This window comes from Bubalus kerabau, chromosome 9, assembly GCF_029407905.1.
Source record: "Bubalus kerabau isolate K-KA32 ecotype Philippines breed swamp buffalo chromosome 9, PCC_UOA_SB_1v2, whole genome shotgun sequence".
NCBI lineage: Eukaryota > Metazoa > Chordata > Mammalia > Artiodactyla > Bovidae > Bubalus > Bubalus kerabau.
The window spans coordinates 103,164,429-103,178,934 of NC_073632.1; the positions used below are offsets into that span (position 1 = coordinate 103,164,429).

Below are 14,506 nucleotides of genomic sequence, written 5' to 3' on the forward strand. Positions count from 1 at the left end.
TCAAGGCTATGGTTTTTCCAGTGGTCATGTATGGATGTGAAAGTTGGACTGTGAAGAAAGCTGAGTGCTGAAGACTTGATGCTTTTGAACTGTGGTGTTGGAGAAGACTCTTGAGAGTCCCTTGGACTGCAAGGAGATCCAACCAGTCCATTCTAAAGATCAGTCCTGGGTGTCCTTTGGAAGGACTGATACTAAAGCTGAAACTCCAATATTTTGGCCACCTCATGCGAAGAGTTGACTCGTTGGAAAAGACTCTGATGCTGGGAGGGATTGGAGGCAGGAGGAGAAGGGGATGACAGAGGATGAGATGGCTGGTGGCATCATTGACTCGATGGACATGAGTTTGAGTGAACTCCAGGAGTTGGTGATGGACAGGGAGGCCTGGCGTGCTGCAATTCATGGGGTCGCAAAGAGTCGGACACGACTGAGCAACTGAACTGAACTGAACTGATATCACTTTTAGATATAATAAAACTTAAAAGATAAATATTAAAAATGACTGTGTCAGTGAATACACAATGTAAAAATATACAAATTGTGACATCAGTAACATAAAATGCAGTGGAATGAAATAATTAGAAGTAGAGTTTTTTATGCAACTATAGTTGTTAGGAGTTTAATAAAATAGACTGACATTAGCTATAATTTCTTTCATATAAGCTCCATGTGAACAAAGAAGATACTTCTAGAGATATGAAAAAGAAGAAGAAATCCAAGCATATGAATATAAAAAAAATTTCAACAAAACACAAAGGAAGATAGCAAGAGAGGAAAAGAGGAACAAACGAACTAAAACATTGACAGAAAACAGTTAACAAGATAGTAATAATAAGTCCTTCCCTATTAATAATGACTTTAAATTTAAATGAATTAAACTCCCTATAAAAAGACACAAAGTAGCCGGTCTGCTGAAAAAAACAAAAATAAGATCCAACTGTATGCTACCTGTAGGAGATTCACTTCAGATTGAAGATCATATATAGGCTGAAAGTGAAGAGATGGAAAAAGATATTCCATGCAAATAATGACCAAAAGAACAAAGATGACTATATCACACAGAATAGATGTTAAGGACTGTCACAAGAGATAAGGAAAAACATAAAGGCAAAAGGGTCAACTTACCAGTAAGAAAGAACAATTGTAAATATATATGCATATATATGCATGCACTAGTAGAGCACCTAAATATATAGAACACTCAATTATTATATAAAGCAAACACTGACACAAGTGAAAGGAGAAATACTAGAAATACTAAGGTTGGTGAGAAGGTAATTGGGATTTTGGACCATGAATTTAAAATCATCATAACTAAGCTGAAACATGTGTATTAATCAAAATAGGAACCATTACAGTCAACACATTTTTACAAATGAGAAATGTTTCTTTATTACTGTAGCATAAAAATTCATGCTTCAGGATTCAGCAGACTCTTGGAAAGCATTTTCTGCCTCCTGCTGGTTGTGGAGGTATTTTCCCTGAAAAAGGTTGTCAAGATGCTTGAAGAAGTGATAGTAGGTTGGCGAGAGATCAGGTGAATAGAGTAAATGAGGCAAAACTTAATAGCCCAATTCATTCAACTTTTGAAGCATTAGTTGTGCGACATGTGGTCGGGTGTTGTCATGGAGAATTGGACTCATTCTGTTGACCAGTGCTGGCTGCAGGCCTTGAAGTTTGGTGCATCTCATTCATTTGCTGAGCATACTTCTCAGATGTAATGGTTTCACTGGGACTCAGAAATCTGCAGTGGATCAGACTGGCAGCAGACCACCAAACAATGATTATGACCTTTTTTGGGTGCAAGTTGGCTTTAGGAAGTACTTTCGAGCTTCTTAGTTAGCCCCTGAGATGGTCATCACTGATTGTCATGTAAAATGACACATTTCACCACATGTCATAATCCAGTTGAGAAATGGTTCATTGTTGTGTAAAATAAGAGAAGACAACACTTCAATACAACAGTACTTTTTAAAATTTTGGGTCAGCTCATGAGGCACCCAAGTATGAGCTTATGGACTGTAGCTTGCCAGGCTCGTCTCTCCACAGGATTCTCCAGGCAAGAACACTGAAGTTGGTTGCCATGCCCTTCTCCAGGGATCAAACCCACGTCTCTTATGGTTCCTGCACTGGCAAGTGGGTTCTTTACAACTAGCGCCACCTGGGAACCCCTTCCCCTTTCCAGTTTGCTTCAAACGCCTAATGACTGTAGAATGGTCGACATTGAGTTCTTCAGTGACTTCTTGTGTAGTTGTAGGAGGATCAGCTTCAGTGACTCTCTCAGTTGGTCGTTGTCAACTTCCAGTGACCAGCCGCTGCTCTCCTCATCGTCGAGGCTCTCGTCGCCTTTGCATAGCTTCTTGGCTCACCACTGCATTGTGCATCCGTTACAGTTCCTGGGCCAGATGTGTTGACATTGTGAGTTGTCTCTGCTGCTTTACTACCCATTTTGAACTCGAATAAGAAAATTGCTCAAATTTGCTTTTTTGTCTAACATCATTTCCCTAGTCTAAATAAATATAAAACAAACAGCAAGTCATTAGCAAAAAAATAAAGTGAAAAATGCACATTAAGATGATGTATAACATAACCACATTTAAGAATGTATTTTAATATCAAACAGCAAAGTTGAACAATGCAAAACCACAATTAACTTCTGCAGCACCCTAAACAGACAGCAATCCAGTAACATAGAAGACTTCACTGTCGCTCTCAATACTGGATAGAACATACAGATGGAAAATCCATAGAGAAACAGTGCCCTTTGACAACTCTATAAACCAAGTAGACCTAACAGATATGTGTGTTTTTTTAATTTCAAACACTACATCAAGTTTGTTTAAATAATTATATACGTGGTATAATATGTCACATACTGCTTCCATCAGTTCTTTGGTGCTCAGCTTTCTTTATGGTCCAGCTCTCACATCCATACATGAGTACTGGAAAAACCATAGCTTTGACTAGATGGACCTTTGTCAGCAATGTAATGTCTCTGCTTTTTAATATACTATTGTTGGATCATATGGTAGTTGTATTTTTAACTTTTTAAGGAACCTCCATCAGTGTTCTCCATAGTGGCCATACCAATTTACATTCCGAACAACAGTATAGGAAGGTTCCCTTTTCTCCACACCTTCTCCAGCATTTATTCTTTGTAGATTTTTAAAATTTTTATTTATTTGTTTAGTTCTGACTGTGCTGAGTCTTCACTGCTGCGCAAGGCTCTTCTCTAGTTGTGGTGAGCGGGCCGCTCTCTAGCTGCGACGCGTGGGCTTCTCACTGTGGCTTCTCTGTTGCAGAGCACAGACAGGCTCTAGGATGTGCATAACTCAGTGGTTATGGCACGTGGGTGGCGTAGTTGCGGCTCCCAGGCTCTAGAGCACAGGTTCAGTACTTGGGGCACACGGGCTTAGCTGCTCCGCAGCATATGGGGTCTTCCCTGATCAGGGCTTGAAGCCATGTCTCCTGCATTGGCAGATTCATCAATGAGCCACCAGGTAGGTCCTGTTTGTAGATTTTTTGATGATGGCCTTTCTGACTGGGTATGAGGCGATACCTCATTGTCGTTTTGATTTGCAATTCTCTAAAAACGATGTTGAATGTCTTTTCATGTGCCTCTTGGCCCTCTGTATGTCTTCCTTGAAGAAACATCTGTTTAGATCCTCTGCCCATTTTTTGATCGGGTTGTTTGGTTTCTTGGATATTGGGCTCCACGCGCTGTTTGTAAATTTTGGAGATTAATCTGTTGTTGGTTGCATCATTTTCTCCCATTCTGTAGGTTGTCTTTTCATTTTGCTTGTGGTTTCCTTTGCTATGCAAAAGCTTTGTAATAAGGTCCTACTTGTTTATTTTTGTTTTATTTCCATTACCCTAGGAGCTAAATTGAAAAAGTTACTACTATCATTTATGTCAGTGTTCTGCCTATTTTCTTCTAAAAGCTTAATAGTATTGGGCCACCATCACCCTGATACCAAAGCCAGATGAAGACACTGTAAGGAAAGAAAATTACAGACCAATATCCCTAATGAACATAGATGCAAAAATCCACAACAAAATACTAGCAATCTGAGTGAAACAGCTCATTAAAAGAATCTCACACAACAGTCAAGTGGGATTTATCCCTGGGATAACAAGATGTTCACCATATAAAAATCAATCACTGTGATACACCCATTAACAAAATACAGGATAAGAACCATATGGTCATCTCAGTAGATGCAGACAAAGCATTTGACAAGATTCAGCACCCCGCCTCCCTCCTCTTCCCCTCTCCCATTCTCCCTTTAAGATGCCCAGTCATGTCTGCACAAGTGGAAGTTGAGATCAGCTCCTTGTCCTGCAGTAGTGATTCCTGGATAAAATCTGATCTTGCCTCCCTGACTGGTGCTGGCTTCACTGACCTTCGACAGCAGCCACGGGCGCTGTTGGGCCTGCCCGCATCACTTCGCACCCTGACCTCTTCTGTTGAGTCACAAGGTTATCAGTTTCCTCAGACAAGGAAATCATTTCCTTTTAGCCCTTTTGTTAAGGAAGTTTATTAGTAGCCACAGAAAAAAATGACTATTTCTACATAATGAGAAATGTATTTAGGTATTTATTGAAAGAGTTGGAACCTTTTGAAACAGGAAAGGATTTGAGAACTCATCTAATACAACTTTTTTTAGATGAAGACGAGAACAGTACTCAGGAAGGCAAATGATCAAATTCAAAGTGACATAAGTAGTTAGGAATCAAAATAGAACCATACCCCTAGCAAGCCAACTCCCAATTCTGAGTTCTTTGCAAAGGAAAGCATGTTTTGCCGGTAGACTTAAGACGATCTTCAGCAAACAGGCCCAGCACATTTCATCCAGCTCCAAAGATCTGATAATGGAGCTGTATTCCTGAACCTTTTCTCTCTACTTCATTCCATGTGTACTTAAGTATATTTCAATAGCATACTCACATGGTATATTATCCTAAATGTTCAAAAGGATATATGATGAAAAGTTCCCTTTCTCCCCGCTATCCCCAGCCACCCACTTCTGTCCCCAGAGGTGATCGGTGTTTCCAGTTACTTGTGTGTCCTTCCAGAGGTATCCTAGTTAAATGTGTTTTTAAATTACTCCTGTAGTCAGACTGTTCCCCTCCACTCCCCAGAAATAATGTGTAGGTGTCTTAAAAGGATGAATAAACTTTAAAATGGAACCTGAAAGATTTGGGGAAGAATGTTATAGCAATGAAAATCATTTAATGTTAAATTCAGTACCTGAGGTGGATAGACTATCTCCTTCTCTGAAAATCTTTAAACATAGAGTAGGTGCTCTTCTTTATAGGTTAGTTTATAAGCAGTTATCCTGCAGTGAGGAGATGAAATGACTTCAAAATTACATGTTTAGCCCAAAGATACAAATTTTTATTATTGCTGTTTGGGCTAGATTTCTTTCCCATGTTTATCAGAATAAGTCTTAAAATGCCTGTTTTAGAAATGATTATTAGAATCAATTGTGAAGTTATAGTTTATCCTTTTTTTTGAACCAGGAAATACTCTGTTAATCAACTGAGCAATTCTGTCCTTTACAACTGTCTGATGTCAGTGGCTGAAAAAATACTGAAAAATATTAGTCACAAAATGCTCAAATCTGGCCTTGAAGCACATTTGAAAGCTAGTGTTTTGAAGCTGACAGGATGGTCTTTCAGAACAAAAGTGTTACTTCAGTGCAGCTCAGGACAGAAGATTCCTGCCAAGGAGCAAAGGGGCGTTACCACGCTTTCCTCCCGTCCTCCCTGCGTGGCCGTGCATGACGCTTGACACTGCACTTGACGCCAGCTGCAGGCCTTCCTCGGACGTGTTGTGGGTTTGCTTTCAGACCATTGCGCTGCAATGAGTCAGATACATGTTTTGGTTTCCCAGTGCATACAAAAATCATGTTTATACTATACTGTAGTCTATTAAAAGTATGCAATAGCATTATGTCTAAAAGAAAAAAATGTATATCCTTTAATTTTAAAATACTTTATTGCTAAAAAGAAAAATGCTATCATCTGAGCAAGTGGTAATCTTTTTGTTGGTGGAGGGCCTTGTCTCAGTGTTGATGGTTGCTGACTGCTCCGGGTGGTGGTTGCTAAATGCGGGGGTGGCTGCGGCCATTTCTAAAATGAGACAGCAGTGAAGCTTGCCACATGAATTGGCTCTTCCTTGCAGGAACCATTTCTCTGTAGCATGCAGTGCTATGTTTGATAGCTTTCTATACAGAGGAGAACTTCTTTCAAAATCAGTCAGTTCCCACAAACCCTGCCATCAACTAAGTTTATGTCATATTCTAGAGCCTTTGTTGTCATTTAAATAATCAAGTTTACCATCTTACATGGACCTGGTTTCCCAAAAGAATTACAATAGTAATATCAAAGGTCACTGGTCACAGATCACCATGACAAATATAATAATGAAAAAGTTTGAAATACTGTGAGAATTATCAAAATATTACACAGATACACAAAGTAACCAAATCATATTGGAAAAACAGCATAGACAGACTAGCTTGATGCAAGGTTGCTACAAACCTTTAGTTTAAAAAAAAATACAATATATGCAAAGTATAATAAAATAAGGTATGCCTGCAGTCGGAATTTGTAATAACTTTGTCATCCTCTCCCCCAGCTTTAAATTGATTTAACAAAAGCAAATAAATGGGAAAAATCAACTCCTTTTGTGACTAGTTTGTATGCTACTCGTTGAACTCTACTGCATTTACAGAAGCATATATTTTTGTAGTTGAAATTTCCTAGCATGATCTTTATTCAAGCATGTAGATGAGGACCAGTCTCCAGAGATAAAGGTACTGATGATACATCATCACTGGTTGCAAAACATGAATCTTTTGAATGATTTTCTGTCTTCTTCCTGCGGCTTAGTTCATTTTAAATTGCTGGTGATAATTGTGTTACATTTTAAAATGATTACATCTAAAAATAGTTTAGAATGGAGAGATTATATGTGGATACCATAATTTTTAAAAAGCATTGCAATGGTATTAAACACTGCCCTGAAGCAGTGTCCCCTGTCCAGAGGGACAGCCATTGAACCCAAGGGCTGGCAGGTTTCTACCACCTTTGGTTCTTAGTGTACATATTACAGAGGGAGCATTATTTCCACCCCTCGGTGAAGCCTGCAGTCCAACAGAAATAGTAAGGGACATATGAGACAGAAATTTAAATTATCTATAACTAAAAGTGTTTTGGAGGCCAGTTTTATGGGAAAATTTGAGCATTGATCTAGTTAAAAGAAGAAAAGAAAGAAGCTGTTCATGTGTAGGAAAACTCGGGCAAAGGCTAAAGCTTTGGGCAGAAATGCATTTACTGAGAGTCACTGAGCGTCCACTGGTGACTGGCAGCAGGTGAGAGCCTATGGCCACAGACCTGCCCTCGGGAAGCTCATGGTGCCGCAGAAACAGAATACTGTAGGGACCATGGCTAGAGTGAGGACAAGTCTGTGTGGTGGGTCTCAAAAGCCTTGACAAGTGATGTCTGAGTCCCTGTTACATACCAGACCCTGTACTGGACACCGGAGATAAAGCACAAACCATAGTCTCTGCCGGCAGAGGACCTGCTGTGTGTGTTGGCCCGGGGGACAGACGAGGTCATGCACCTCATCAGGGACAGGTTGACTCTGACGGGCCTGGCCTTTAACACATCCGGGAGTCAGAGGCTGGCAGGCAGTTGGAGTGTGTGAGTCTGGAGCTTAGGGGAATGGCCTGGACAGGGAGCAAGCCAGGCCATGGACAGGACTGTGACCTCCTAGAGAAGGGAAAGGGTCTGGGCCAAGCCTAAAGGAGGAGACCGAGCCTGGGCAAGAGGAGCCAGACCAGTCTGTCCTGAGCCCCAGAAGTAGGGAGGAGAGGCTGCAGAGAGTGATGCCTTTGCCCATATGTGTATTCCTTATTGTTTAGACTTTGCTGTCTTGTTCCTTTGAAGTCCTTGGCTTGGAGAAGCTTTATCTATTTCAAAGTGATGAGGCATTTAAAGAACTTGTAATAGAGGAGATCTTCAGAAATCTGATTTTATATCACATCAGTGTTCTTCAGTTATCTGACATACTTGTTCCAAAACAGAGTAACTTCCTCCATCGCTGCTTGACAGCTCGAGCGTCAGGGATGCCTTTTTCCTTCTCCCTGATCTTAATAGTGCATTAACTTCCAAGAGAGCTGCAGTCAGAGTTGATTAATGTTGGGGAATTTGGAGGCTGGTTCTCTTGTCCTCTTTTGCTTTAGTGTGATGTTGAACACTGAAAACTCATTAAGCCACCAGTCCTTCATTCAGGAATTAGATGGTGTCTGTTCTCCATAATGGAAAAATGTGTTACTCAAACGATGCTTCATTTCCTCCCTCCCTTCACAGAGGCTGCTGTGTGTCCTCTGAGGACAGGCCCTGGGGAGAGCGCAGTGAGAGCAGACACAGTCCATGTCCTCAAAAGCTTATGTCTAGCACGGGAGTCAGACAGATCAGATAGCCACACAGTAAGACACAAGAATAGTGAGGATCCCATGCCAGCAGAGACTGGGAACTAAAGTGGAAGGGCCCAGGGAGCTTGTTTGGGATTGATAAACATTTTAATTCTGGGTACTTGAGAAAAATAACTGTTTGCTGTTGGCTGCTCATGAGCTGTGTTTATGAGAAACAAAGTCATAACTGAAATAACCCCTTCACACGCTCCCAGGTAAAACGCTGCCCTTGAGACGTGCTTGAACAAGTGAGTGAGGATGTGGGAAGTGGAGAATAAAAGCCTGCGTCCTGGGATGTCGCTTTAGAGGGCTGCCCATACATCTTCCTCCTCTGAAATATGCAAATTGTAGTTGAAGTTATAAGAGGTCATGTTCCATCTTCATCTGCACTGCGGACTGCTCACGAGACACCTGCCGTGTCTGCCTCCCCTGCCCGTGTCTCATGAGGTCCTTGTGGGCATACTGGTGGATACTCATTTTCAATGCTGGCAGCCAAGAATTCTGCTTTTCCTAAAATGACTTTTACTGTGTTCCTAGTACAACTTATCTCTTTTTCCTGTAAGCAGCATTCAATAATGATTCATCACCAGCCCTGAAGCAAAACTGTTTCAGCTTTCCCTTTTTTTTTCTTACTTTCCAGTCATTAAAATGTAGCTCATGTTTAAAGGAATATTTGATGGACAATTGGTTTATCTCAACAGCTCTGTAAATTCTGTCAGCTTATTACTGCTTAAATGAAATATATCTTCTTTTGCAATTAATCTTTCTTAATCATCTGAATTTATGTCCTAAGATTGCCTTCTGATTGTCACTGACTTTAACTCACTCATGTAACCATAAATACTTAACTGTACCCAAAGCTCTTGTTAGGTCCCAGGGGTACAACTGTGGACAGTCTTTGACCTCCAAAAGCTCAGTGTCAAAATCTTAAAAGCAGAAAGAGGCATGGACCTAAAAAGTCTTAAATAACTTTCCCTTTATGTAAATCTTGGTCTTTCTAGGTAAATAGCCCTGGCTTGACCACTTAATGACTTTGTCAACTTACTTGAGCTCTGCTAAGTTATTTCTGCATCTATAAAATGGAAATACCTTGCATGGGTCTCACAATGAGTTGCTGACGATTAGAGAATTCTCATTAGACACAAAAAATACAAAGATTTCAGGGCCACCCATCAGAATGACGCCGGTCAGGGGGCTTCCAGCAGCTGTGAGTGGCTCCTCTGCCGCTCTGATGGAGGCCGCCCACCGTCCCCCCGACCCCCGCGTCCAGCCTTCCTCTGCCTGCTTGTGCTCTAGCCCTGGCCGTGTGCCTGCCCGCGCCCCAGCACGTGCCTGAGCATGTGCTCGGGGCGGGTGACTGGGCCCCCAGGAGCAGCCCGCAGCGCACAAGGCGCCAGCCCCGTCTCAGCTCCATGCCGGCAGTGCTGGCGCTTAGCCGCCAGGCTTATTCAGACGGCTGACGAGGTGAGCTTTGTTAGAATCGTGCTTAGTACAAAGCAAGCACTTAATATATTAATACCATTAACTTACTATAACGTTATTACTTAAATACATCAACCCTGGTACTATTCTCAGTGAAATGGAACAACAAGATAAACAGGCTTACGTACACTTGCATATGATGATCCTCTCCTGCTGCCTTTTTTTTTTTTTTTTTTTTTTTAGAGAAAAATAAGAGAATATTATCTTCTTCTTGACCCCCCTCCTCCAACTGAAAAAAAAAAAAAAAGCAACCCACAAAATGTTTGAGACAGTGATTTTGACATTCGAAAGCGTCCACATAACATATTTATTACAGCACTAGCTCCCTTTCGCTAATAGAGGACTAAAATTCTTCCAGTAAGAGCCAGCTAACAAGCCTTATGTATCCCGCCGTTGCTTAACTGGTCTCTTCCAGCTCTTAGGTATTGTGTCCTGTGAACACATTGAGGTGGGAGTGGGGTGGGGCCACAACCGCTGTCCTCTCTGCCCGCCCATCGGGGGTCCCGCTCCTCTGCTGCAGGTACTGTTCGGCACCGCCGACGGACAGGTGATCGTCATGGACTGCCACGGCCGGATGCTGGCCCACGTCCTGCTGCACGAGTCGGATGGCATCCTCAGCATGTCCTGGAACTACCCTGCCTTCCTGGTGGAGGACAGCAGCGAGAGCGACACCGACTCGGACGACTACTCCCCGCCCCAAGGTGGCCCTGCGGGGAGGGCAGGAGGAGAAGGACCCCTTCCCATCGGGCAGGGTTCTCAGCGGAATGCAGGGCAGAGCCGGCCCACCCAGTCTCTGACCTGGATGGGACTGTCACCTACCTCTCTGCCATCCCTTTTCGCAGAATCAGTGGTCAGGTGGCTTGGCCCTCCACTGGTTTTCCTAGACGCAGAACAAGACTGATGGCCGTTTCCGTGACCCTGCGGTGCTGGGGGGAGGGGGGTGCCTAGGGAGAACAGAGCGGAAGGTGAAAGCTGCTGTGCTGTCCCTAACCCTGAGCCATGTGCTCCAGACCCGTAGCATTGCTGAAGCTGCTGGCCCTGGCTGTGTGACCAAAGGCTTACTTAGTTCTGCCCCTGACGAAGGCCAGCACGTTGCCATGTCCCTGCCTGTTTATTTCAGGCAAAAGATCTTCCCTTGCTCAGTTCAGAAGAACCCGCTGCCCTCACCCCGCCACCTCCAAGCCTTACAGTGACGTTAGAGTAGATGACATCTGAGTTTGTGAACATTTGGCCCAGTCATGACGGATGGTTTCAGCCCCTTGGTGGGGGTGATTTTGGGTTCTGCCTCCCCCTGCCACCTTGAGCATGCCTGAGGCCCCAGAGCAGAAGCCTTGGGGGTGGGTGCTGGCCTGGACGTCCCCACTGTCAGCCCTCAGCGTGCCCCCCGCAGGGCTCTGACTCTCCCTCGGGGTCCCATCCCTGCTCCTTTTAAAGAGCCTCTCTTTTTAAAGGAGACGGTGTGATGAGTAGTGAGACGGAAGGACTGACTGCCGGTGGCAGTGATCAAATTGGTGTCTTTCAGCACTCGGCTCAGCATACTTTTAAAACAGGACTTACTGGGTTGAATGCATACTTGCTCTTCCCCTCTTACTAGGGCAGAAACAGGGTCCAGAGACCAAGGTGATGGAGCATGTCCAGATGAAGTCTAAGAGCAGCATTAGTTCCCAGCTGCACTCTAACTGGTTCCCCTCCTCAGAAGCAGTGGGGCAGTTTGGAGGAAACTGAAACTTGACTTTCAGAGAGAGCAGGGTGTTCCTGGTGACCTTGGGAATTTGAGCACAGAGGCCAGTATTTGTAGTCTCTTAAAAGTGAAGCAGAGGACAGTTAGTACAAGAGCCTCCGCAGGTGGGCTGAGCAGGGCAAGCGAGCAGGTGTCAGGCTGACCCACTGCAGGGGGTGGACGCAGAGGAGCACCCCTCAGGGCTCCTTCCTTAATAGACACACACACACACACGTCTCCTCACACTCACGCACCCTGGGCATCAGCCACAGCCAGTCTGGGCCTCCTCCAGATGTGGGGTCTCTTTTGGTAAAAACAACTCACGGTGGCTGCTCGATGCCTGTAATGTTCAGTGAAAGTGCGTCCAGTGTTGAAAGGCAGCTTTCGGTACATTGGACCAGGATTAAGAAAATGTTTTCAACCTTCCCCCCCATCCTCCTATGTCACGTGATATTAAAGTAATTCACGTTTGCATATCACCAGAGACACGCAGGTTGGTAAACTCTCAGCAGGGCACCCAGAGCCCAGGGAGCCCCACCCGGTACCCAAAGGGCTGCTGTCCCCACCACCTCTCGTCTGGGGCTCCCCCCATGCCCATGTGGTTAGAGCCTGATGCTGTGCAGCACCACCTTCCTGGGTGACCCCCCCAGCCCAGGGTCTGTCCTGCACTGTTAGCGGTTTCCAGGCCTCTTCAGGGCTGCACGTGCGGGCCTGGGTTCAGGTCACGTGCTCGTTACCTCATTTTCACCCGGCACTTCTGTTCCCGCAGATGGTCCGGCAGCATACCCCATCCCGGTGCAGAACATCAAGCCCCTGCTCACTGTCAGCTTCACCTCCGGAGACATCAGCCTGATGAACAGCTACGACGACTTGTCTCCCACCATCATCCAGTCGGGGCTGAAAGGTACGGAGCGGCCCGCCTTGCGAGCTAGGCGTCACTCCCAGGCCTCCTGACCACCAGCCTGTACAGGGCTTAATGGAGTCTGTCCGTGAAGGTCTTTCCTCTCGCTCCTCTGCTTGTCTGACCAGTCGATTCCTATCTAATCTCATCTTGAGGAAGCTCTCCCAACAGTCACTTCGTCCTCACCTGCCCTTCTTGGGAGGAGTGGTCCTCTCAGACAGGGGGCACTCGCCTCCAGACAACACACAGGAGCCCCCAGGGTTCTGAGGCTTCTTGAGGAGCTGGTGGTTGTGACAAACCTGTCAAATAGAGGCGTCCGTGTGAAGGTCAGTGGTCAGTGGCTGACGGCCTCCTGAGGGGGCGGTAGGAAGTGGTGTCTCAGGAGGAAATGGGTGTCCATCAGCATTCTGAGTGTTGTGAAATGTGCAGTTCAGGAAGTCTCCTGAGGTGGTGGCTCTGATGAGTTCTCTGGAAAACCAGTCTGTTTCTTCAGGATTGGACGGTGCAGTGCAGAAAGCTCCAGGGTGGTCTCTGGTCCCCATGGTAAAGGGACCTGCTGTGATCTGAATGGAGGTAGGGCAAACCGGAACCTTGGCTTTCTTTTTCGTTCTCTCTCTCCCTCCCTGTCTCTGGACACAGGCGCACATGTGCGGGCGCACTCTCACACATGCACACACAAGTGTGCACACATCTAACGGCTAATAGATGAGTCACTAATGTGGACGTCTAAGGAAGGGATGGGGCCGGGCATCCCTGATGGCTGCATGCCTGTCATGTGGATCAGGCCTGGGTTATGCTCAATATTGAGGGGCCCGCACTTGTCACTGCATCCTTTTATGTTCCTAATTATATAATTTCAGAACGAGAAATGGCATTATTCTTATGAAACTTACTCTTTTCAAAAGAATGACATACCTTTGGGAACTACCGCCATCTCAGTGTAATGTTATAACTGCACCAAAGAAATCCCTGCGCATTTGCTCATAAACGTTTGGACTGAGATCCTTACTCAGATGTCGCCATTTAGCAAACGGCCGCCTTGAGCCCTCGGGCTTCCCTGTGTTAGCTGCTGCGCATCTGTTGTGTGTCTGGGTCCGTCCTGTGGGGGCCACCACCCACTTACCTATAAGGAAAAACCTGGACAGAGTTTTGGGCCCACCCAATACTCAACCTTATTTATACCTGTCTATAAGAAAAAGAAAAATCCTCTATTTATTGATGCTTTTACTGTCTCCAGTTGTGGAGATTTTACCATGTTGTATTTGTCCATAACTGCGTCCTCTCAGCCCTCTGCTGGGATCTGTCTCTAGATTCCGTCTGCAGCTGACTTGACAAGTGGGCCCTCAGTTCCCGGGGTCTGGAGAGCTGTCTTCTCCCAGGACTGCTCTTCAGTCTTCCAGGGAAACTGGGGAACTTCAGTGACCTCAGAATGTGCTCGGTGTTGATGTCAGAATCGGTGCCGCACGTGAATGAGAGAGAGCTGCTGAGATCACAGGTGGAGCTCAGGAACTGCCGAAATCTAGACCAAGTTCTGAAACCCGTCCCTGTCATGGGGTGCACCTTTCAACTCCAGCCTCTCTGCAGAATCGGCCGCGGACTTCCAGATTTCAGGGATCTCTGGATAAGCCAGATCCAGTTTTAGGATCTTGAGGGAAAACAAACTACACCATAAATCTTACTGTACCAGCAGCTTGTTTTACCAGCAAGAATAAGTGAATCGCTCACATTGGAATTAGACACAATGTCTAATAGCCATTTCTTCTAGGTCCTGAATGGCTCGTAGGTGAGCATCACATCTCTGTGACAGTGTGTCTGACAACACTGCCATCCAGCAGAGGGATTGTCTTCTTTTCTGAGACCCCACATCACATCACCCAGATGCTGGGTGAAAGTCAAGGCCTTGATACGCAGACCCGTCCTTTA

General features: G+C 45.0%; 1 protein-coding gene across 24 annotated transcripts in view; it reads left to right on the forward strand.

The window, feature by feature from the left end:
* TULP4 (TUB like protein 4) overlaps window positions 1–14,506 on the forward strand; it is a 221,772-nt gene that overhangs the window by 177,442 nt on the left and 29,824 nt on the right. For all 24 annotated transcript variants that reach the window (XM_055536090.1, XM_055536105.1, XM_055536103.1 and 21 more), the window contains 2 exons: window positions 10,483–10,663; window positions 12,452–12,586. In XM_055536090.1, the coding sequence (XP_055392065.1) occupies window positions 10,483–10,663; window positions 12,452–12,586 (316 nt within the window). The remainder of the gene's footprint in view (window positions 1–10,482; window positions 10,664–12,451; window positions 12,587–14,506) is intronic.